Source organism: Lytechinus variegatus, chromosome 17, assembly GCF_018143015.1.
Source record: "Lytechinus variegatus isolate NC3 chromosome 17, Lvar_3.0, whole genome shotgun sequence".
Classification (NCBI taxonomy): domain Eukaryota; kingdom Metazoa; phylum Echinodermata; class Echinoidea; order Temnopleuroida; family Toxopneustidae; genus Lytechinus; species Lytechinus variegatus.
Window position 1 is genome coordinate 6,294,517 of NC_054756.1, and position 21,632 is coordinate 6,316,148.

At 36.5% G+C, this 21,632-nt stretch overlaps 1 protein-coding gene across 2 annotated transcripts in view; it reads left to right on the forward strand.

Annotated features, from left to right (window-relative positions):
• LOC121430966 (centrosome and spindle pole-associated protein 1-like) overlaps window positions 1-20,769 on the forward strand; it is an 87,669-nt gene extending 66,900 nt beyond the window's left edge. For both annotated transcript variants that reach the window (XM_041628406.1, XM_041628407.1), the window contains 11 exons: window positions 896-949; window positions 1,641-1,703; window positions 4,216-4,398; window positions 5,194-5,353; window positions 6,640-6,768; window positions 8,655-8,666; window positions 10,188-10,237; window positions 12,333-12,470; window positions 13,844-13,937; window positions 14,756-14,816; window positions 18,425-20,769. In XM_041628406.1, coding sequence (XP_041484340.1) covers window positions 896-949; window positions 1,641-1,703; window positions 4,216-4,398; window positions 5,194-5,353; window positions 6,640-6,768; window positions 8,655-8,666; window positions 10,188-10,237; window positions 12,333-12,470; window positions 13,844-13,937; window positions 14,756-14,816; window positions 18,425-18,491 — 1,011 coding nt within the window. In that variant the 3' untranslated portion in view covers window positions 18,492-20,769. The remainder of the gene's footprint in view (window positions 1-895; window positions 950-1,640; window positions 1,704-4,215; window positions 4,399-5,193; window positions 5,354-6,639; window positions 6,769-8,654; window positions 8,667-10,187; window positions 10,238-12,332; window positions 12,471-13,843; window positions 13,938-14,755; window positions 14,817-18,424) is intronic.
• The last annotated feature ends 863 nt before the right edge of the window (window positions 20,770-21,632 follow it).

Consider the following 21,632-nt stretch of genomic DNA (forward strand, 5'->3'; position numbering starts at 1 on the left):
GGGGCTGATTCAGCCCCCCCCTCGACATTTTTCGCGATAAATCTGCCGCACAAATTTTTTTTACCTTGTCGCTCGCTGACTTTTTACTTTCAAGTCTCGCGCAACTTTTGAGACCACAATTGTGACCCCCGGGTACGCGGTTCCAAAATTACGCAACATTTTGTAAGTGCATGCAGACCCAAAATTACTCAAAAACGTGAATTTGTGTACAAATCCAATGCAAATAGTGTTCTTAGCCAAAATTCATAAATGTATCATTATTTTTCCTTTTACTGCTTAAAATCAATTAATTTTATCTTGTTTATGGTCAAAATAAAGTCCCAAACAATTTCCCTTGAAAAAACAATAAAAACAAAAAGTTGAAAAACAGAGAAATACATAAGAAATTTAGAAAACAATAGAATACATAAGAAAATAAATGTGATTTTGAAATTTTTTAAAAATCAATTTGATCAAATGCCTATCTAGAGTATGTCAAACAAAAATTAGCATTTCAGGAGCATTATTTTATTATTTAGAGCAAACTTATGATTTTACGTATAAATTAGCATAATTAATGAGACATGAGATTTTTGCAGAATTTGATGTTTTGTACATAATGCCATGGGTAACGCGTGTGCCAATTTTCGTTGTGATCGCGCGATCGACGGCTGAGATCATAAGGGGGGGCTGAATCAGCCCCCCCCCCCCCCCCCCCCCCCCCCCGTCTACTTAGGCCTCGAAATAGCCCAGTCTATTTAGGGTTAAACCTGAGTTTAAATTAAACCCGACTTCAGAATACGGGCCAATGAGGTTCTTTATGTTGCATCATGAATGAGTCCTCATTTTGAAATGTACATGTACTTCAAGGTTTTTTTTTTCATTGAACTTATTTAACCTTTATTTGTCACCAAAGGAAAGCCCACCTGGAAACAGCTTTGTTGATTTCTTGGTCAATGTCTCTAAAGAAGTAAGAAAACAAAGCTTTCCTTTTCTATTTTATTAACAGACAATCATTGCCTGATAGATATTGAAGTAAAAATCCAACAAAATGACTGAATCCCAGACAGCTTTAATTTAAGGGATTTATTTATTCTTTTTGTTTTACAGTACACTTCGTGTTGTAAACTTTCCAGTTAGTACAACTTTTTTCACAGATTTAGATTTAAAGAAGTAAAATGGAAAAATCACAAGAAAATGATTCAAGCTATGACACTTTTTTGTAATTTGATTGAAAATCTAGTTGAAATTATTGGAATAGTAAACTATTTAATAAAGGTTACGTGTAGTTCATATTAATTTTTTTGTAATTTGATTGAAAATTTCTTTGAAATTATTGAAATAGTAAGCTATTGAATAAAGGTTACGTTAGTTCAGATTGATGATTGAATGTCAGTAGCTCCATAATTTTCAAATGCATCTACAGTACCTTCACATAATTGAAATTATTGGAATAGTAAACTATTGAATAAAGGTTGCATGTACATGTAGTTCAGATTGATGATTGGATATATGCATGTAGCTCCAATATAAAATTTGCAAATGCATCTACCTCTACACTGCTAGTAATATAACTGCGATGAAAGTACATCTGAATGCTTGCTTTATGGGACATATTCATGTAAAATAATTGCTTCCATCCATTGTAATCTTATGTTCAGTCTGAAATGTACAAGAAAGCTCAGCGGTTACAGAATAAGCTTCAGCGTGATGGGCATATGCAGGTACTTTGCTTTAATAGTTAATGTTTATTTGATCATATTGATATTAATAACAATTTGCTGTGCCCTCACATCAGTAGTTCCAATCATGCCCGAGAGTATACAGGCATAGTATAATGTATAAGGCAGAATGAAAAAAAAATATATATACATGTATTACTGGAATAAGATTTACATTTACTTGTATTTGGCTTATAGTGTTATGATATAATAGTGTTCATGAATATTCATGAGTATAAATTGTAGAGATATTAACTAATTGTACAGCACTGCTAACTCTCAGATCATCTAAACTGCATCATGGCTAAACCCACATGGTCTACTATCAATATGATCTAATTACTGTTTGTTCCAACTGTCACTTAGTCTAATTACTTAGTTTCGCACTTAAGCACTTGGTGAAATAAAAAAAGTTTGGTTCATATCAGCTCATCTTGTCCTTTATATCCATAATTTATTGTTCGAAATAGACATGAAATTCTCCCAAAATTTGCTTTGCCCAATTGATCGTGGGCCGGCAGCGCCAGATCGACAAGGCTCTATCCCTTTAATTGTTGAACGGCAAACAGGGTAGCAGCAACTCCCATCTTTTAACGTCTTTTGGTCTGATGCGGCCGGGGTTTGAACCCCTGACCTCCCGGTTGTGAGACGGACACTCTACCAACTGAGCCAACACACCTGTTATTATAGGCTACATGTATATGTTTTCAGACCTACTGCATGTAGATGAATTCAGGAGGCCTCAAATGGAAATTCGGCCAAATTGCAAAATGGCCACTGGATGTAAGAAAACGGAAAGTACACAAAACAATGTTGGTGTATAGACCAACTGGTAAGGTTTTTGTATAGGCACTTGTTTTGCATGTTCTGGGTTCACTCTTCAGTTTGGGCATCTCCAATCACTTTTCTTTTGCTGGATTAAAGAAAGTGAAACTTTGAAGACAAAAATTGGATATTGAACCATGTCATTGTGCGAGACGTTGTGTATGATATATCATGATAGACTGTGATGAGAGCATGTGGAACGAGATCTGATGCAGGGATCACTAGTAATAATGTGTGAGACTAGCCATGTCCACATAAGATCATGAACCAATAAGATGCCAGGATTTCAGTAGCTTGTAACAGTTCCAAATGAAAATAACTGACAAACTTTATCATCAAATGCCCTGGAAGTATGTTTTTAGAGTTGCTTAGTAAATGAGTATACATGAATTTTACACAAGTTTAACTTGCTACATGTCAGTCTACTTTGTGTTTATTATACTCTTGCAAATTTCATGGTACATGTATGAGTAATTGCCCCAGTTTTTCTATTGATTGCTGTTACACCTCATTAACCCTTTCCATGCGTACTTTGCCGTATTGCTCACTTGATGCCGTGCGAACTTTGCATTTCACGCTCAAACAAACAATGCACCGTTTCCCTCCCTGAAAATGATTTAGCACAGAGGGGTTCATGGCCCAGCGGTTGAACCAGAGTTGAACCAGGATCCTCTTTCTTTCACTCTTTCCTTTTCATGAGTTAAAGCTCATTCAGGCATGCTGAAAAAAAGCTCAGCTCATCATTTTTTCCATGTACTGTACATACATGTACATGTAGTATCAGATATATGAGATATAAAACAATGTGGCTGCCCCCCCCCCTGATCAGTGTTGTCACTGTGCTGTAAGCACCTGTACCAATGGGAAATTCTATTCAAAATTTCTGACCGGCCATTACAATATAAGAAATAAAGACTTGGATCAGTGTCACACATGTCTATCTTGGCCTGGTCTCACTATAAAGAGTTGTTGTTGATTTGGTCAACCACAGCTTTGGAAAGCCAGCCAAATCTATGAAATGCATGTTTGTTCAAAATGTTTTCTAGATACATGTACCAGTATGATGTAAATTCATTTACTGTTGTCCATTAGAGGCGCTCAGCCAATATACATGTAGGAGACTCTAATATGGGAGACAATCTCCCTTATTGGAGACTTGCTTTGCAAAAGAAACAACACCAACCCAAGCAGAATTTTTTACATCCAACGTTTTGCCCGATTGTTTTGGGTGTGGATGACAACAAACATCTTTATCAAAACAAAAGTAGACGGCGAAAAGGGGTAATTTTTCATGAGGAATCTGCTCATCACATGTTTATTTTCCTCCAAGCTAATCCTTTTGCAGCAAATGAAAACAAAGGAAATTGGTCTCCCCATAAACTGGAGACTGTCTCTGAAATTGGATACCCAAATTCTTTACAAAAGTCTCTGTTATTAATAGTGATAATCTCTCTCATGGGAGACAGTCTCCCATAGTGGCCGTGCGCCTCTACTGTTGACAATTTAGTGTGCTCCTCTTTGTTTCCAAATTGACACGGTAAAAAATTCATGTCAGAAAAATTGTGATATTGGTAGATTCCATTAAAAACATGTAGTTGATGTCGATAGAGGGGATTGCAACATTTTGTAAGACTGGACCCGAGGGATTTACAATAAGGATTAATATTCCTCCCTGTTTTATCTTCACTAGGATGATGCTGACTTTCCAAGCACATCAGAGAGGAGTTCCTCGCCCCCAGTACCTGCCGTGTCAACCAAGGAACGTGGTGGACCCAAGGATGATACCAACGTGATGGGGGCGCTGTCCGCTATGAGGGTTCAATTGGCTTACGAACAGCAAAGGGTACAGAGCCAACTAGACAAGCATAGAGATGTGAGTGATTGTCATTCTTGATTGACACAATTCAATAGTGTTAAATTGAAATAAAATCATCATCTTTATGGCCTTTGCTGGGTGTGCCTTTGATATCTTCAAGAAGTTGGTTCTCTTGTTCTTCACCATCAAATACATGTAGTGTATGATTCAAACAATCTAATACCATAGGCTACATGATTGTACTTGTGGCAGCAAGAATGGGTGTCCACAATTTGCAAGAAGCATGTTTAAAAATCCTATAGTACTCTCTTAAAACCCCAAACCCATAACTTAGAATAATACTAAGACCATTCTTGTCAGCCCTGAGCAACACTTCCTGGCAGAGGACTTCAGGAAAAATGACTACAAGGTAGTACAGTAGTACTTATGCACACAAAGAAATCTTCAAAATCCACTGCCATAAGCTGCTCACATGTCGCATAAAGCATATTTTTGATTAATTTTAACAAGGTTTTTATTGTGTTTTACATTCTATAATAGAGTATGGTTTGCACTAGTTGCGGACCATGACCCGGAGGAGACAATGATGGGAGGGGCACTGTATTATTTGTAAACAATGCTGTGCCCCTCCAATGCTTTGTCTCCTCCTGGTCACTTTCTGCCACTGATTTGCATAATCCGTTGCCAAAGGTTGCTCATGCGCCATGTAAAGGAAGTCCATAATTTTCAAGAAACATTTTTTTTTTCATCTTGAGTACAGTAAGATCCATACAATCCATTGCCAAATGCTGCTCATGGGCTTTGTAAAGGGTGGCCATAATAATCTCTTGTATTTTTCACCGTCTTATATAGTATGACCCATACAATCCATTGCCAAAGGCTGCTCATGCACCCCGTAGAGGGAGCCCTCAGGTTGATGTCTTTGAGTTGGCCAGACACAAGGGGAGCGTAGCCGTTATGAGAAACATGACGCATCAAGCGGCGGAAGACTTTGATGGGCTGAAAAATCGAAGTAAGTTGAGAACATGCCTTATGCAAAAGTAATAAGCTTTGTTGAGGGATCTATAAAAAGGGGGTATACTGCAGTATAGTCGTCGTTTGCTAATGCACATCCTACTTGTTTGATTATATGTGATTTTCAGCTTATGAGGTTTATGCCCTTTATGTACTAGATTCTATTATGACATAGATTTAACTTTAGTTTTGGTTGACCCCAAATCTAGCAGAATTCATTACATATAGCTCTAGATGTATGATAATGTTGGAACAATTAATCTTGATATTGAAGACTGTTTTTGTCTTGAATTTAGTTGTTAACTTTTGATCTGTATCCCGGAAGTGGTTTGTGGTACACCATGTAGTGAGATTTAGAAAGTCTAAAGGAAAAGTGAATAGAGGTGCAAGGGAAATAGAGAGAGGAGCAGGTGGAAAGTAGAGTATCTTTTCGCAAATGAGTGTAACCCTTAAAGGTCAAGTTCACCCCAGAAAAAAAAAGTTGGTTTGGCAGGGGTGTGAGAGTTCAGATTTTACTCTGATTTCAGATTTTTGGGGGCTTTCCTTTGTACAAAAAGAATGGGAGCTCTTTCTATTTCAGACTTTTGCAACACTCTTCAGCTATTTTCAGATTGTTTTATTTGTGACCACTCACACCCCTGATTTAGATAAATTGAGAAAAACCAAACATGAATAATGCCAAAGACTTTATCAAAATCGGATGTAAAATGATAAAGTTATGACATTTTAAATTTTTGCTTATTTTTCACGAAACAGTTCTATATTCTGTTTGAAGATATGCAAATGAGAGAGTCAATGATGTGACTCACTCATTTCTTTTGTTTTTTATTGTTTGAATTATACAATATTTCAATTTTTATGAATTTGACAATTACGACCCCCTTGCTTGAACCAGAAAATTTTAAAATAATGGAATTCCACGTGGTTAGGGCGGAATGAAACTTTGTTTCACATGACATTGACGAGAAAATCAAAATATTTTACATTTCATATAAAAATACAAAAGAAATAGTGAGTGGGTGATGTCATCGGTCCCATCATTTGCATACTAAACAGGATGTGCATACAACTGTCTGGAGAAATTAAGCGGAATTTAAAATGTTATATCTTTCTTGTTTTACATCCGATTTTGATGAAATTTTTGGTGTTATGCTTGTTTGATTTTTCTCTTTCTATCCAAATCAGTGTTTTGTTGGGGGTGGACTTGTCCTTTAAAAAAAAATGTATGTTTCGAAAAAAAGAAAACATCAACACCCTTCTTTTACCCTGACAACCTTTCAAAAGGTGGCTCTAGAACGAGACAAAAAGTGAAGGAGAGTTATCCTCACAAACCCGACTCTGATGTCACCCTCGAGGCTCAACAGAGGGCACTGTTGAGAGCACAGCAAGAGAAATTAGAAGCGATGCGGAAAGGTTAGCCCCTTGCATGCATGCTTTTCAAAGCTTTCTATTATAGTAGAGCTTCGCTAGGACCATCTGGGCTTCTTTCTCTATTTTATTTGTGGCTTTAATAGGAACTGTTGAAGAGAGGCATTCATTCTATTTTTCAGGGTGACGTGTTTACAAAACTAAACATTGACAGACCTCCAAGCGAAATGTGTCAGATCATATAGCTCGTGTTTCATTGCAAGCATTAGGAAAAGTGAATCCTCAAATTTGTTGTTCAAAAATATCAATTATGTATTTTGGTGTGAGAAATTTGACTATTTGGTGATGTTTTAAATGTATATCACAATTCAATTGGTACATTTTGATATAAAAGGATTATTGAAATTCAGCCTTCCAATATAGAATGTGCACTGATAATCTATGCAAAATACTGTGAATAGGTTAGTTTGTTTTTAGCTGACAGCACCGTTTAAAAAAAAATCAACTCTTAATTTTGATTTTAACCTAAATTGAATTTCAAGGGCATGCCAAAATGCCTAAATAAAGAATGCCTCTCTTTAATAGAAATTAATGCCTCTCTTGATATAATTCATTCATTGCTACAATAATTTACAGTATATTCATCTTTTTATCCCCCTTCTGCAATAAACCATGCTATTCATTTATCTTCCTCCTAATGCGTTCAGTTTATCATGCATATTTTCGTTCAGAGGATAATATGAACATCAACAATGAGTATAAAAGTCCTGAACTTACCAATCCGCAACCTCAACGTAAGACCAGAATTTTATCAGTTATTCTGCACCAATGAGTGTGTGCCTGCACCTCTTGAAAATCTGACCTTTTGCTGAGACACATGTATTTATCTGCAAATGTTCTAACTTTGAATCGTGTGTTTCACAATACATTTGCTTGGGTTGCGTCCTTATTGAGACTACATTGATTTGTGTTTATAAACCTGGAGATGTGTCGGCGAAAACGTAATTGATGGTCGAAACCATGCATCAACCACGGTGCTTCTTTTCAAAGTGTTTTCAAATTCCAGTTAAACACTACAATTTTTGTGGGATCTCTCTTATTCATGTAGTTCTATAGATTATTCCTTAATCTGATTTTATTGATTAATCCTTATCTGCAATCTGCATTTAATTTTTTTCAAATCCTCCCCTGCTGCCCATGCTATTTTGTATTTTGTTGTGTAACAAGTTGGTGACATACAATACAAGCATCATGATAATGGGCATCGTTGGCACATGTTATGTACTCTGAAATGCGTGAGTGGCATAATATGAAAAGAGTGCCTTTTCGCTTTTAATACTGTACATGCTTTCATTTCCACACTTTAAATTGTATTGGTCGGATGAATCAAGGAATGTAAATACATTTCAAAATTACTTTCTGCAAATTATGTCTTTTAAGCTTAAAATTCATTACCTCATTTTGCAATTAATTTGCATGTGATTTATAACGCTGCCCTCTCATTCATTACTGTACATGTAGATAGTAAACCTCCTAAAAGCAGAACATTAGCTTTACAGTACTTTGCCATGAAAAGTTTTATTCTATTTATTCATTATCAATTTCAATGAATGTGGTTTCGTTGTCTCTGTTTTGGATGCTGTAATCAATAATGCCAATAAAAATCTACCACTTCACTTTTTTGACATCTGGTATAGCATTTTGTCTGCTTAGATGCTAACATTAATTAATCATTTATTATAAATTTTAATTAACGAATTTAACTTGTAAGAAGCCTAATAGAGTGATTCAGTGATATTTTGATTTCTTGTGTGCACTGGTGTCTATACTAACTTCAATTTGATTGGTTTTATCTCTTTCTTTTTCTCTCCCCCCCCCCTTCCCCCTTCTCATCACTGGCTATCTCCTTTTTTGTCTATCACTTTTAACAGTCTATGGAAAAGGTAAACTTATATTTTCTGAATTGAAGTGTAGTGTACAGCACTCACTGTAGTTACTTTTCTCCACTTTATTCATCTTGTAATATCATGCTATACCCAACCCCCCCCCCCAAAAAAAAAAAATGTTTATAGTGCATCATTATTCAACACAGCCTTATTATCCCCATAATCACTCAGCCATGGTTATGGATGCATGTATTTGTGTATTATGTAATGTAATCACAGCAAATTAATGTTTATTATATTATACTGTACTACTACTGTGTGTGTGTTTTTTTTTTGGGGGGGGGGGTTGGGGGATACGCACAATATTTGATTTGAGGGACAAAGGATTTTCCAAGGGGGGGCACATTTTTCTGAGGAAAATTTTGATGAGCGAAAAAAATGGCATTTTTAAATAACAAATTTTAATTGTGCCTCTCAAGGGGGGGGGGCATAAGCCAGCTAGAATTGTATTTGATAGAAATACATACAGCATTTGAGTGTTCAGGACCCAATTTCACTGAGCCTGGAAATTGATCATCGGGTTAATTCTTAAGCTAGTTGCATTGATCATTACAATGTATTTCAAATCAATCATACAACTCAACTGTAAGATCAATTGCTTGGCTTGTGTTATGATGCCCGACTGAACATGGCATTTTTTTGTATAGCTTGTATACATATGAATATTGCTTTTCTTTCATCTTGCATTTAGTTTTAGTTTTCTTTTCCATTACATGAAGTAGATTAGACTTACACAATCCTGTATCAATGTGCACTAAGCAGATCATTTAAGTTTTTCTGTCCATACATGTATATTGGTTCTGATATAACATTACATATGAATGGAATGATTAGTTTTTGCTGCTGTAAATGATAAAACAAAAATGTTGCACATTTTACATGTAGGATGTGGTTGATCCACATCCAACTAAAACCCTTTTCATAAACCTATCCTCCAATTAGCCGCCTAAGAGTAATGCGGATAATTCAATAAAAATTGCGTTCACAAACTCCGAAAATAAGCCGCATTATTTTTACGAGCGCCCATCCTGAAAAAGGCGGATAATCGTCATGACAACTGGACACGCCCCCTCCGATGCGGTTGTGTTGGAAAGGGTGACCTTGTAACCGCACCATGGCAATTATCAGCATTATTTGGAAATGCGTTCATAAACTCAAAATCTTGTCCCGATGCTGCTATTATGCGGATAATAGCAGCATCAGAGTAATGCGGATAACTCTTGTCCTCCTCCAATTTTACGACCAAATTATGCTGCTATTAGCCGCCTAATTGGGTTTATGAAAGGGGTATAAATGTACTTTGCTTTAATGCATTTATGTGTGCATATATCTCAATTATTGACCATTTGATTGACAGCCAGTGATATAATATGCAATCATATAATAAATCATTTTCCTCAACTGTATGCAAAAATTACAAACATAAAATCAGAAGAATTGATTCTGTGATGAGGATGTAATGCCTCCGCAGTACGTACCTATATGTCATGCTCACAATTTCATTTAATTCATTTACAGGAAGAAAGGCAACTACTAATGATATTCCAAGAATCTCAGATATTGGGAGAGTAAGTATTTCCATTTCATCTCCATTCATGTGAAGTAAGTGGCAATCTAAAGTTTCTAACTCACTGTTTATACTGGTGGGTGTTTCATAAAGCTGTCCGTACTAGAGCGACTTTAAGAAGGACCTTTGATCCTTCCTTACATGCTAAACCATCACCAATGAACATTTTGATATGTACCATTTACCACTAGAAAAGATCATCAGTCGTTCTTAAAGTCACTCTTAGCTTCATGAAAAGGCGATCTGGTAGAAGTACATGTAGTAGTGGTAGTTGTAGAAGTCCATGGATTTTTTTTTCTTATTTCATCATTTATTGGCAAATCTGCACATTAAAAGACATGAAACAATACGCCCTGGACACTTCCTTTTTTAGGAGAAGATGCTGTCCAGTAAAATACATTTAAGAAACATAACTTTTTAGGATATTATATATTAACAATTGTATAGCAATGTGTGGAAGCGTCGTGGTGTAGCGGTTCTGACTCTCGCCTTGTAATCAGAAGGTCATGTGTTCGAATCCCACCATGGCTTAGCGTCCTTTGGCAAGGCATTAATCCACACTTTGCCACTCTCCACCCAGGTGTTAAATGGGTACCCGGTAGGATGTGAAAGCCTATATGTAGTATGCCTAGCAATTGAGTCTTGGAACTCTTGTTGGAATGCTCCCCAGGGAGTGGAGAAGGTGCATACATTGTATGCGGGCATGTAAGGAGCCGATGACCGGGGTAATAATATGTCTGTAAAGCGCTTAGAGACGTCGTTCCGATGTATTAAGCGCTATATAAATGCGGAATATTATTATTATAGCAAGATAAAAAAAAACCTGTAAAAAGGGCCATGCTAAAAGAACATGGACGGTTGCCATAAGAGCTGATCTCCGTTCAGATGCCAACCTGTCAGACTTTGGTGCCCTTATTATCAATTCTGTTAATATCAACACCATCTGATCCTAAAATAACACCTGACAAGTCAACATCTTGCATGGCATGCTCCCCTGCAGCACCTAATGTTCACTGAGGCAGCCTCAGTGGATTGATTTTAATTCATAGTAAGAAGTAGAAAAAATAGCTGTGTAGTAGTAATGATAGCAGTAGAAGGATTTAATGAAAGAAGTAGGATTAGTACTATCTGAAAAGTGTGACATAGTATGTTTCTTTATAGTGCTTTAGCATATGAGTGGCATAGTCATTACTACCAGTTAAGTCACGGTCTTTACCTTTTCCCCTTTTGATGAAATTGTTTTAAATGATCCTCTTTTCTGTTTTCATTATAGTATCTACAAAATACATTACCTGTAATTATATTAATATCAACACCATCTGGTGCTAAAATAAACACCTGACAAGTCAACATCTTGCATGGCACGCTCCCCTGCGGCTCCTAATATCCCCTGAGGCAGCCTCAGTGGATTGCATTGAATTCATTGTAGTAGAAGTACATTGTAGAAGAAGTGTATGTAGCTGTGTAGAAGTAGTAGTAATGATAGCAGTAGACATACTTCATGGAAGAAGTATATTAGTATGTGAAAATAGTATATTTCTTACTTTATACATGTAGTGGAAGAGCCGTGGTGTAGTGGCCTTGTAAACAGAGGGTCGTGTGCTCGAATCCCACCGCGGTCTAGCGTCCTTTGGCAAGGGGTTAATCCACACTATGCCACTCTCGACCCAGGTCATGCTAAATGGGTACCCGGTAGGATGTGAAAGATATTGTATGTTTGAATTTGCCAGCGCCATAATGAGGCTGCGATGAATGCAAGGAATGCTCCCCAGGGAGTGGAAATTGTGCACTTTTTGTGCAATGACTGGGATAATAATCTGCTGTAATGCGCTTTGAGCCATTCTGGGAAAAGCACTATATAAAAATTGGCTATTGTTATTGTTATTATTATAGTGCATTTGCATATGAGTGGCATCGTCATTACTTCCAGTTAAGTCAGTGTCTTTACTTTTTCCCCTTTAATGAAATTGTTTTTAGTGATCCTCTTTTCTGTTTTATTTTCATTTTAGTATCTACAAAATATATTACCTGTAATAATTATTAAATGATGTATTGAAATGAATGTTTGTTTAAATTATAATGCCTTTTTTATCCAGGGATCTCCTGCCATTCCGCTTGACTCGGATAGCGCTTTCATCGGTATAGACAGCGGAGAGGCTCAGATGCCCAAGACGGCATCTCGTCCAACACGCAGCAGTGCAGTGCCCTCGCCTGTCGATAGGCAGCCCAGGAAGGTTAGTCTCTTCGGTGGACCGTGGGGGGAGAATGAATTTACTTTTTGTTTGGCCCCATCCAACATGGTCAATCCTCATTCATCTACAGTCAAAGGACACCTACATTTGTGATTTGGTTGGTTGTTTGATATCGTTCAGCTGCAGCAGGCACCAGCAGTGCGCATGTTGTAATGACGTAACAATCAACAGACTGAACTCGCACTGCTTGAGCATGTTTTGCATTGAAATTTATTAATTTCATATGAAAAAAAATAATAAATTTTTAGGTGTCATATAAACCAAATAATGAATGTTTCTTCATTCTTGCAATAGAATACTTCATTCAGTGAAAGATGAAACAATGATCCATTCAACTCGGCTACGTCTCGTTTAAATGGATCATTTCATCTTTCACCTCATAAAGTATTCTGTCTATTGCACTCATAAACATTCATTATTTGTATACCAGTTCATCTACTAACCAGTTGGTCTAATTACCTTTAACAGTCCATTAACAATTCGTCTAATTTCCTCTTAGGCTATGCTTATATCCACTTTTATGGTCCAGTGAATGTTTATGAACCAGATGTTTGTTTGGCAAAGGACACAGTAGAAATTAGATTAACTTGGCATAAGACCATATGGGAGTAATACTAAGTGGACAGTATTCTGAAGTCAGGTTTAACTTAGACCATGGTCTGAGTCTGTGCTAAAATTATGGGTAGCCAAAAATTCTAACATTCTGTTTATATTGTATATTACTTGTGTTTACTATTTTGTTTTCATAATGATGGAAAATACTTCAAAATACTTCAGTTATCATTCCCTGACAATTCGGGTGTCATATGAATTAATAAATTGGATGTGTGCTGTTAGGGATTTGTGCCCCAATTGGCTCTCCATAGTTAAACCACATCTTTAAACCATGGTTTAATTTAAAGCCTAGTTCGGAATACAGGCCAATGGGTTTTGAGAAAATGTAGTGTAGACCAAATGGTAATTTAGCCCAGGTGGTTACAGACTATCTGAGGAGTAGATCAAATGATATCAAACCTCAAACCGCTTTCTTGGCTTTGAAAGGGTAGAATAATCTCACTCTCTGCACATGGTTCATTTAAAGTCAGCCTACTGCCATATCTTGACACTGTATCTGTAGAGTTACCATCAATTCAAAATCAATTGTAACTGTTATGTACATGGTTTTGGGGAGATATTTGTTTAGATATTGATAATATCTGTATGCTTTGTGTTACAGGGAACTGGACATTAGAATGTTACAGGGCTTGTCACTTGAGTCTATTTCATTGCAGAACAAGTCTTTTAAAGTAATAAAGTAATGTGGTGTTAACGTCACTAATCTTCTGATTGAATCTAACTGTATCATTTATCTCTAGACTGGACGATCAGTGTCTCGTCTCGACAACGATGATCTTGATAAAATCATAGCCAAGAGCCAGGCCAGAAGTGATGCCATAGAGACACTACATGGTATGTTCCATCTCCATTCATTTGCAATAGATCAGGGGCCCGTTGCAGAAAGAGTTGCATATCAAACGCAACTCTAAATTTTCAACCAATCAGCAGCGCGCATGTTGGACTTGCAATTGATTTTTTGACTTGTGTTTAAATGCAACTCTTTCTGCAATGGACCACTGGGGGCTATTTCACAAAGAGATATTAATGACTTATACCTTGGTCACATTTGCTCTACGGCAGCCATACGGCAAGTCGAAAACGGCCGTTTTAACATTTTTGTACCAACTAGATATAGGTGGTTTGAATAAAAATTGATAAAACGCCTGTTTTCGACTTGCCTACGGCCGCCGTAGAGCAAATGTGACCAAGGTATAAAAGTTGCTCTCAGATTACTTGTTTATTGTATTCAGTAATGCATTAGATCATTGGTTACATGTACATGTAGATTATGCCCAGTGAACACTTGCTGCTGCATATTAATCAATGAGAATATAGATTAATTAGATATGGAATTGAGAATTCCTGTGCAGAAGAAGGTGCTCAAGTCACACTTTTTGTGAAAAATTTGCCTGTTTCATTGTCTCATCTATGACGATTTACAAAGGACTCTTCTACTCTTATACAAACTTTCTGAAATTGCACACTTTTATTTGTTGAGAATAAATAAAGGCAATGAAAGACAATAAACAAACCAGGATATAATGAATGACCAAATGAATAATATTAAGTAATGATTAAAGAAATATATGGTAATTTGGGTATTTTCTATCTTTATGCCATGCTATCATTACTAATCTTAAGATTTTGTGTTTGATCATTTCATTATCTAGATCGTGACAGTGATCCAGATGATATCCTGAATAAATTCCTCTCCAAGAAATCTTATGACAGGTAAGGAGCTTATATTCCTTCATTTCTGGACAACGACTCTCTGGAGACGGTCCATGATTTTCATGAATCCAGCTCTACCAGCTATTCTTGATTGCAACAGAATTCCTTCAATTTTCTATTTAAGCAGGGAGGCGCAATAGTTCAGTCGGTAGAGCAGGGTTTTGGATTTCGGTAACCCGGATTCGATTTCCCCTTTGGTAAGGCATTTTTCCTCATTACCAGGTCCCCTGGAAAGGACCTTAAGCCGTCAGTCCTCTCATTGCTTGCTTACAAGCATTCATGCCTTCTTTATAGCAATGAGGTGAAAAATCACCAGCATCAACAAGTTGGTCTCATTCCTCAACCCAAAAAGAAGAAAAATGTTATTGTCAGGGTCCATTGATTATTTTCATGCAAAATGGTTTACATATATGTATGCACATCTCTTCTGATATGCAATTATAAGAGTTGATAGTGTTATACAATCAGCATTTCATTTACGATAAGTTCATGTAATGTGGATTTCATATGTGAATTTCATTTAAACTCTGTTCACTATCATCAGAGGAAAAAAATGAATTTTTCATTCTGTATTTCATTCAATAAAAAAACGAAAGAGAAATTTGTGCATCATGTCATTGGTGTCCTTAGTTGCATTAAGTCACTGTTCTGTCGTAACTTTTGTGAAAATATGTGAGCTATTCTAACTTCCTTGAAATACATGTGATTTTGATGAAATTTTCTGTGATAGGCCTATGCTCAAATTTTCTCTTTTTATGCAAATCAAATTGTTGGTGGGATGGATATGGCTGGTAATGAAAACTATTCAAAATACTGGTCTGTGTAAAGTGTAGTGAAAAGAATAGTTTGGTTAAGAACACAATTACATTGTACTTTATTTATTATGGCTCAGTTGATTAGTCTCTGATCTTTGAACCACTAGGTATGGGGTTCAAATCCCACCACAGCACTTGTGTCATTTGACAAGGTGTTTATCCACATTTGCCACTCTCCACCCAGGTGTCGTAAATGGGTACCCTTAACTCTTCATGCGTTACGTTCGCATTATTGCACATCCGTAGGCGTGTTTCGTTCGCATTTTTGCACAACCACACATTTCCCATAGACGTCCCCTGTCCCATTGTTTTTCGAACAATTGCATGCCCCGGAACGTGCCTAGCTATGATGTATAGCCTGGCGTTTTTGTATGTACCGTACATGAGTACGGATCGATCGATCGCGCGTGCGACATTACTTTAGCGTTCGACGGATTATCGGAGTTTACAAATTACAGAATCTTCCCAAAAAATCAATACATCCTGATCACAGCCAGGAACTTCATTGAAAAAGGAGAGGATAAAATCAATAAAGACCCTCCTCACAAACAATACCATGGCCAGGTTTATTGTTTGGAGTCTGTGACTCATGGCACGAATGTGAATGAGACCCTAAAATAATGCAACACACAGGGGGTTTACAGGTGAACGCATGAAGAGTTAAATACTTGAACAATAGCTTAGGGTAGCTATGCTGAAGCCAGGGTAATGCAATGCAGTGTTGAGAAACGTTGTATCGCAAAATAATTCAGGGGTGTGAGAGTTCAGATTTTTATCTGATTTCAGATTTTTTTGTTTTGATTTTAGCTTAATTTCAGCTTTTTTTGGCTTTCCTCTGTACAAAAAGAATGGGAGCTCGTTCTATTTCAGACTTTTTCACCACTCCTCAGCTTTTTTCAGATCTTTTTATTTGTGACCACTCACACCCCTGGTAATGTTTGTAACACTCTCGGGTAAGCAATTGGTTGCGTCATCAACAGTAATCATTTGATCTATGTATATTACTGCGCAATGTGTCTTGTTTATTTTCCCCATTTATTTTGCATTCATTTGCGTCATCAGTGAAGAGACTCGATTTGCCGTTCTCCAGCATGAGAAGTCTTAGTATTGGCAAGACAATGTAGGCATGGTATAGGCCTGTTATAGGCTGCCAGATCGCTCTTATGTTTTGTGTTTCTTAACCATTGATTCACTGTTTATCTGATTTGATGAGGTAGGATGGACAATTGTGAAAATCAAAAGACAAAAAACAGGCACCATAAACTAACCTACATGACCCTTTCTTTTAGAATACTTTTAATCCTTTCCTATACATGTAGATGATTTTGAAGACCAAGAATAAATAACAAGTTGATGATGATGATGATGATGATGGTGATGATGATGATAAAGATAATTGCACAATAACAATGAGAAGAAAGAAGACGGAAGAATAGAACAAGAAGAAGGAAAAGGAAAAGGAGAAAAAAGGAGGAGGGGAGGAGGAGAAGAAGAAGGAGGAGAAGAAGGCTTTTGAAGTTCTGCCTTTTTCTTATGAAGCAGTGCTAGAAAAATTATATACACATCGCTATTTGATAGCATAACATCTAATTGTTTAATAGACTAATTCAATATTTTGAGAAATCTCCTCTGAATTGATATATTGCAGTGTCTAGACAAAATAATCTCACCATAGAGAATGCCTTAATTTGTGCACTGATTGATGATAACCTTTAAACCTTTGCTCGCTGATGTTGCAATTTTGCACATTCATACAATTAAAATCAACAATCGATTAGTTTTCTCCCCTCTTCAAATTAGATAAGCTAATAAAAAGCTGCAGCTCTTAAATAACATCTACATGTATATATGATAATAAGTGTTATTGGTGCAATATTGCTATCTTGAATTAAAGAAAATTACACGGAAACAATTGTCAGTACTTTCCCAAAAAAATTAATTCAGCGTGCAAAGAGTGCATACATGTCTAATTTGTTCCTTGTCCCTGTTTTCCTTAACTTTTCTTTCTACTTCCTCTCCCCTTCAATCCTGTGCCCATCTTCTATTTCTCCACCTCAACATCATCCTTCTGCTGTCCTTTTATTATTCTTCTAATTCTTCTTCCTCTTTACTCTTTTCCTCTCCCTTGCTGTCCATCTTCTTCGTTCTCCTTTTCCCCTTCTTTTCTTCTTCCCTTTCCTTCTCCTCGTGCTCCTTCTTTATATCTACAATTTAGTACTGAAAGTCCAATGATACAATGTACATTGCATGTGTGTAAATGTACTAATGGTATATGATATGTATACAGCTGTCATGTCATATTTCTATCTTATTTCAAGATGCAAGCCCCAATCTTTATTGAAACTGCTTGGCTTCATGCCATATTACTTACCATTTTACTTTTCCATTAATATCATTTCCATGGGAACAAGTTAGCAAAGTTATCATATTTTATTGATGCAAAGTTTCTATGATTTGACATCGACACAATGTTTCCCCAAGGGCAGCTTCATAGAAATGTGTGGATGTTAATTACTTTGTGCCGTCTTTTAAATAGTGAGAGTGCATTTCCTATAACCCTAATACAACTTTTTTTTTTAAATTGTCAATTGGTGCTTTTTGAAAGTGATAAGTATAATCTGTAAAGATCAGATTTTAGCTGTAGCTGACAGGAATAGAAATGACTGAGAAATTGATTTAGCACCCATGAAAGAGTAACCAGTAGTTTCTAAAGTCCACCAAATTCTTTGTGTTATTTTTAGTTGGTCGTTTCAGGTCAGGTATTAATCCTTTCTCTTCTATTTCCTTTTTCAGTCGTCCACCATCTGGGAAGAGCGAAGATCTGAGCTTGTGGTTAAAGCCTTCTCTTGGTCAGACGTGATAGTGAGATTGAAGAGGACCTCCATTGCTTCAAGAGGGCGTCAGCAGTGGAGAACCTTCTTTGATTGATGCATGTCCTTGTACATCCTACAGACGTGCCAACTGTTCCTTTTTTTAGTATTCCTCCTTACTGCTATGAATACACCAATACTTTTTTGTATGATTTGTTACTTTTTTTTTAATTTCCGATCATGGAGTATGTATTATACACAGCACGTGACACCAGCGCTGGACTGACAGTCCCAGACTGGTAAAAAAATCACTGTTGGGCCAGGAACTTGTTGCAGGAAAATAACAAGTAAATTCTTGCCTGCGAGCACATGTTTAAAAGGGTGAAATATCAAGTTTTCAAGTAGGGTCATTTCACATGTTTTTCACCAATCTCACTACAACAGGCTGTGATTGTTACGTTGAGACAAAGTTTTAAAATTACACTATTTTGTCAAAAATACTCTTTTTTTCCTTCTAAGAATATTTTTTGTTGGTGTAGAAGGTTGGAGGTTTGATCCTAGGATTGTGCTACATATGTAGGTGCATACTCTTAACCTGGATTAACCCATAGCTTACTGGAAGCTAGTTACAAGGTTATCTAACCCTGTTGAAAGGGAAAAAACCCCAGTTTCAAAAACTTTGTCTAGTCATGAGGAACTAATACCCTAAAAACTGTCTTTTCGCACAAAGATCAGGACCTGGATCCAAAAGCAGGAATTCTTGATGCAGTTGAACATGCCATCAATTGGGATGAATTACGCTTGTTTAGTCTTCAACTTTGGCTTTCTGTCAGCCAAACAAAAATCCATTATACAAATTCTAGTGTGTGTGTTTTTTTACTGGAAATGTCCTTCCTTGATTCATAGGGGAATATGTTGGCTAAATATTCAATGTTGAATATTACCCCAAAAAAATTATTGTATGAGAAGTAAAGAGGTACTTTGTATTTTTATATTGTGACTCTTTCGTTCTAAATGTAAATCCATGTGAATGTGTATCTTTAGAGATCGATAGCTTGAGAACAATGCATATCGGAGAAATTGAAAATTATAAGCGTCTTATTCTTTGTCACTGTTTAAGGATGAAATTTTCTAACCTTTAATCCATTTTCCAGTAGACGACACAATTTTTCAAGGTCAACTGTATCAGCTTGGTGTGTGCTTGTGAATATTATTTTCATGGAAATGCTTCTTCCATACTTGCTTTGGATTAATTTTTGTGAGTCATCACGATCCATCACACTATGGGGTGATGTGATTACATGTCATATCGGGCAGTTGCTCTCTTGTGACATCACAAAATCATAACCTTTACAAATTCATTACTCGGTAACCCTGAGATACTCTCTAATCTGTTTCTTTTTATTATTACTCCAATTAAAACCAACTTAATGCCAGGGTGAATTTCCAATATATGGTCGTTTGACTTTGATATCACATATTGGTGCATGTTTTGTAGAGAAAGTTTACGGTTTACCATGTGTAATATGGAGAAGGGAGAGAAAATACAGGCAGAAAGATTGAAATGGAAAGACGAGATAGAATGAACAGGGAAAATTAGTATTCTTTTCTTGAAATTAATTGTAGTCCTGAAAAGGACTGATTGGTGCATGTGTGTTTTGCTTTTCTTTTTTTGTTTAAATTTTCACATCTCTTTATTTTTTATCTATTTTTTTATATTCGAGAGAATCTCAAATCCTTGCCCTGTCATCTCTTGTGAAGAGACTCTAGGATGAATGATATTTTCATTACTATTCTAACATGGTGCCACAAACCTCGCTGACAAAATTGTGTACAATCTCAAACAGGATATGGGGCACAAGAATGAAAATTGCAGAGGAAAGTCATTACACATATTTTTAATCAGCATATGAACAATCTTCCCTGAAAAGAAAATTGACAAAAAATAATTTTTCCAGAGTTGCTCATCATACTGTAATCATGATAATGCTGAGAGTTTTTTCACCATTGGTTACTTTTGGAGACTTGAAGCATATTATTACTAAAAGATGATAAAAATGCACTTTTTAAAAGTGTGATTATAGGTAAAAGCATAAATAACTCTTTGTCTCTTTGTTTGTGAGCACTATAAGTCAGTAAAACCGGGGGGGGGGGGGGGGGGGTGGATTCTGGTAAACTGGTTTCGATTCCCACATGGTAAGCTTGGTAAGCTAGTACATGTACCCTTTGCTAAGGCCAGTATTTATCCTTAATACAAGGCCCCTCAGAGAGGATGTTAAAGCTGTTGATCCTCTAGTTGCTTGCTCACAAACATTCATGCTGTCTTTAGCAATCAGGTAAAAAATTACCACCAACATGGGAAATGATGCTGAGCTTTGCTGCACCATGTCAGAACAAAGATTTTAATCATGGTCAGTGGTAGAAGTACATGTAGTAGTAGTTGTAGTAATAGTAGTAGAAGTAGTAGTAGCAGGAGCAACTGTAGGAGCGGCTACTATTGCAGCTCCTACAGTTGCTCCAGCTACTACTACTACTACTAATAGTACATTTATCTGATCGTAACTTGCTCCTGATATTATGTGTAAATAGAAGAAAACAAGTATGTTCTGATATTGCATGTATCATGTAATATTGATGTGCTGGTATAGATGAATATTGTGTTCATATATTGTATAAAGTGTATAATCATAGGCTATTTATCTTAAAACATGTATATACATGTAAATATGAATATAGGAGTCACATTTCTGTTATATAAGCTTGTTCAGTGTGTGTACGTGGAAACATTTAATGTACATTATGTAAACAATGTAAACATACATTACATGTGTAGATCATTGTGATCAGTTTGATGTGTGTGTATGTGGTCGGTAGCAGATATCATGCGATTTCAGGTTTGGTGTTTATTCATGTTGGTGTTAGTAGGTGTTGGTGTTGAGAATTTAACTCAGACTGCCTAATCTAGTCCTAACATATGGATATGTACACATGTACACACATATGAATATGGGTGTACAAAATGATACCAGGCACATCATTAACACCTCAACACCTCTATAAGTCCTTCCTAGGTCCATGCTAACACCAATATCATTTAAGTCTAGTTCTGTGAATGGTGTAAGCCTCAGTCTAACGCTTATACCTGTCAACACTGAACTTGAAATCTGCCATTGTGCTGTCAGAAATCTTTT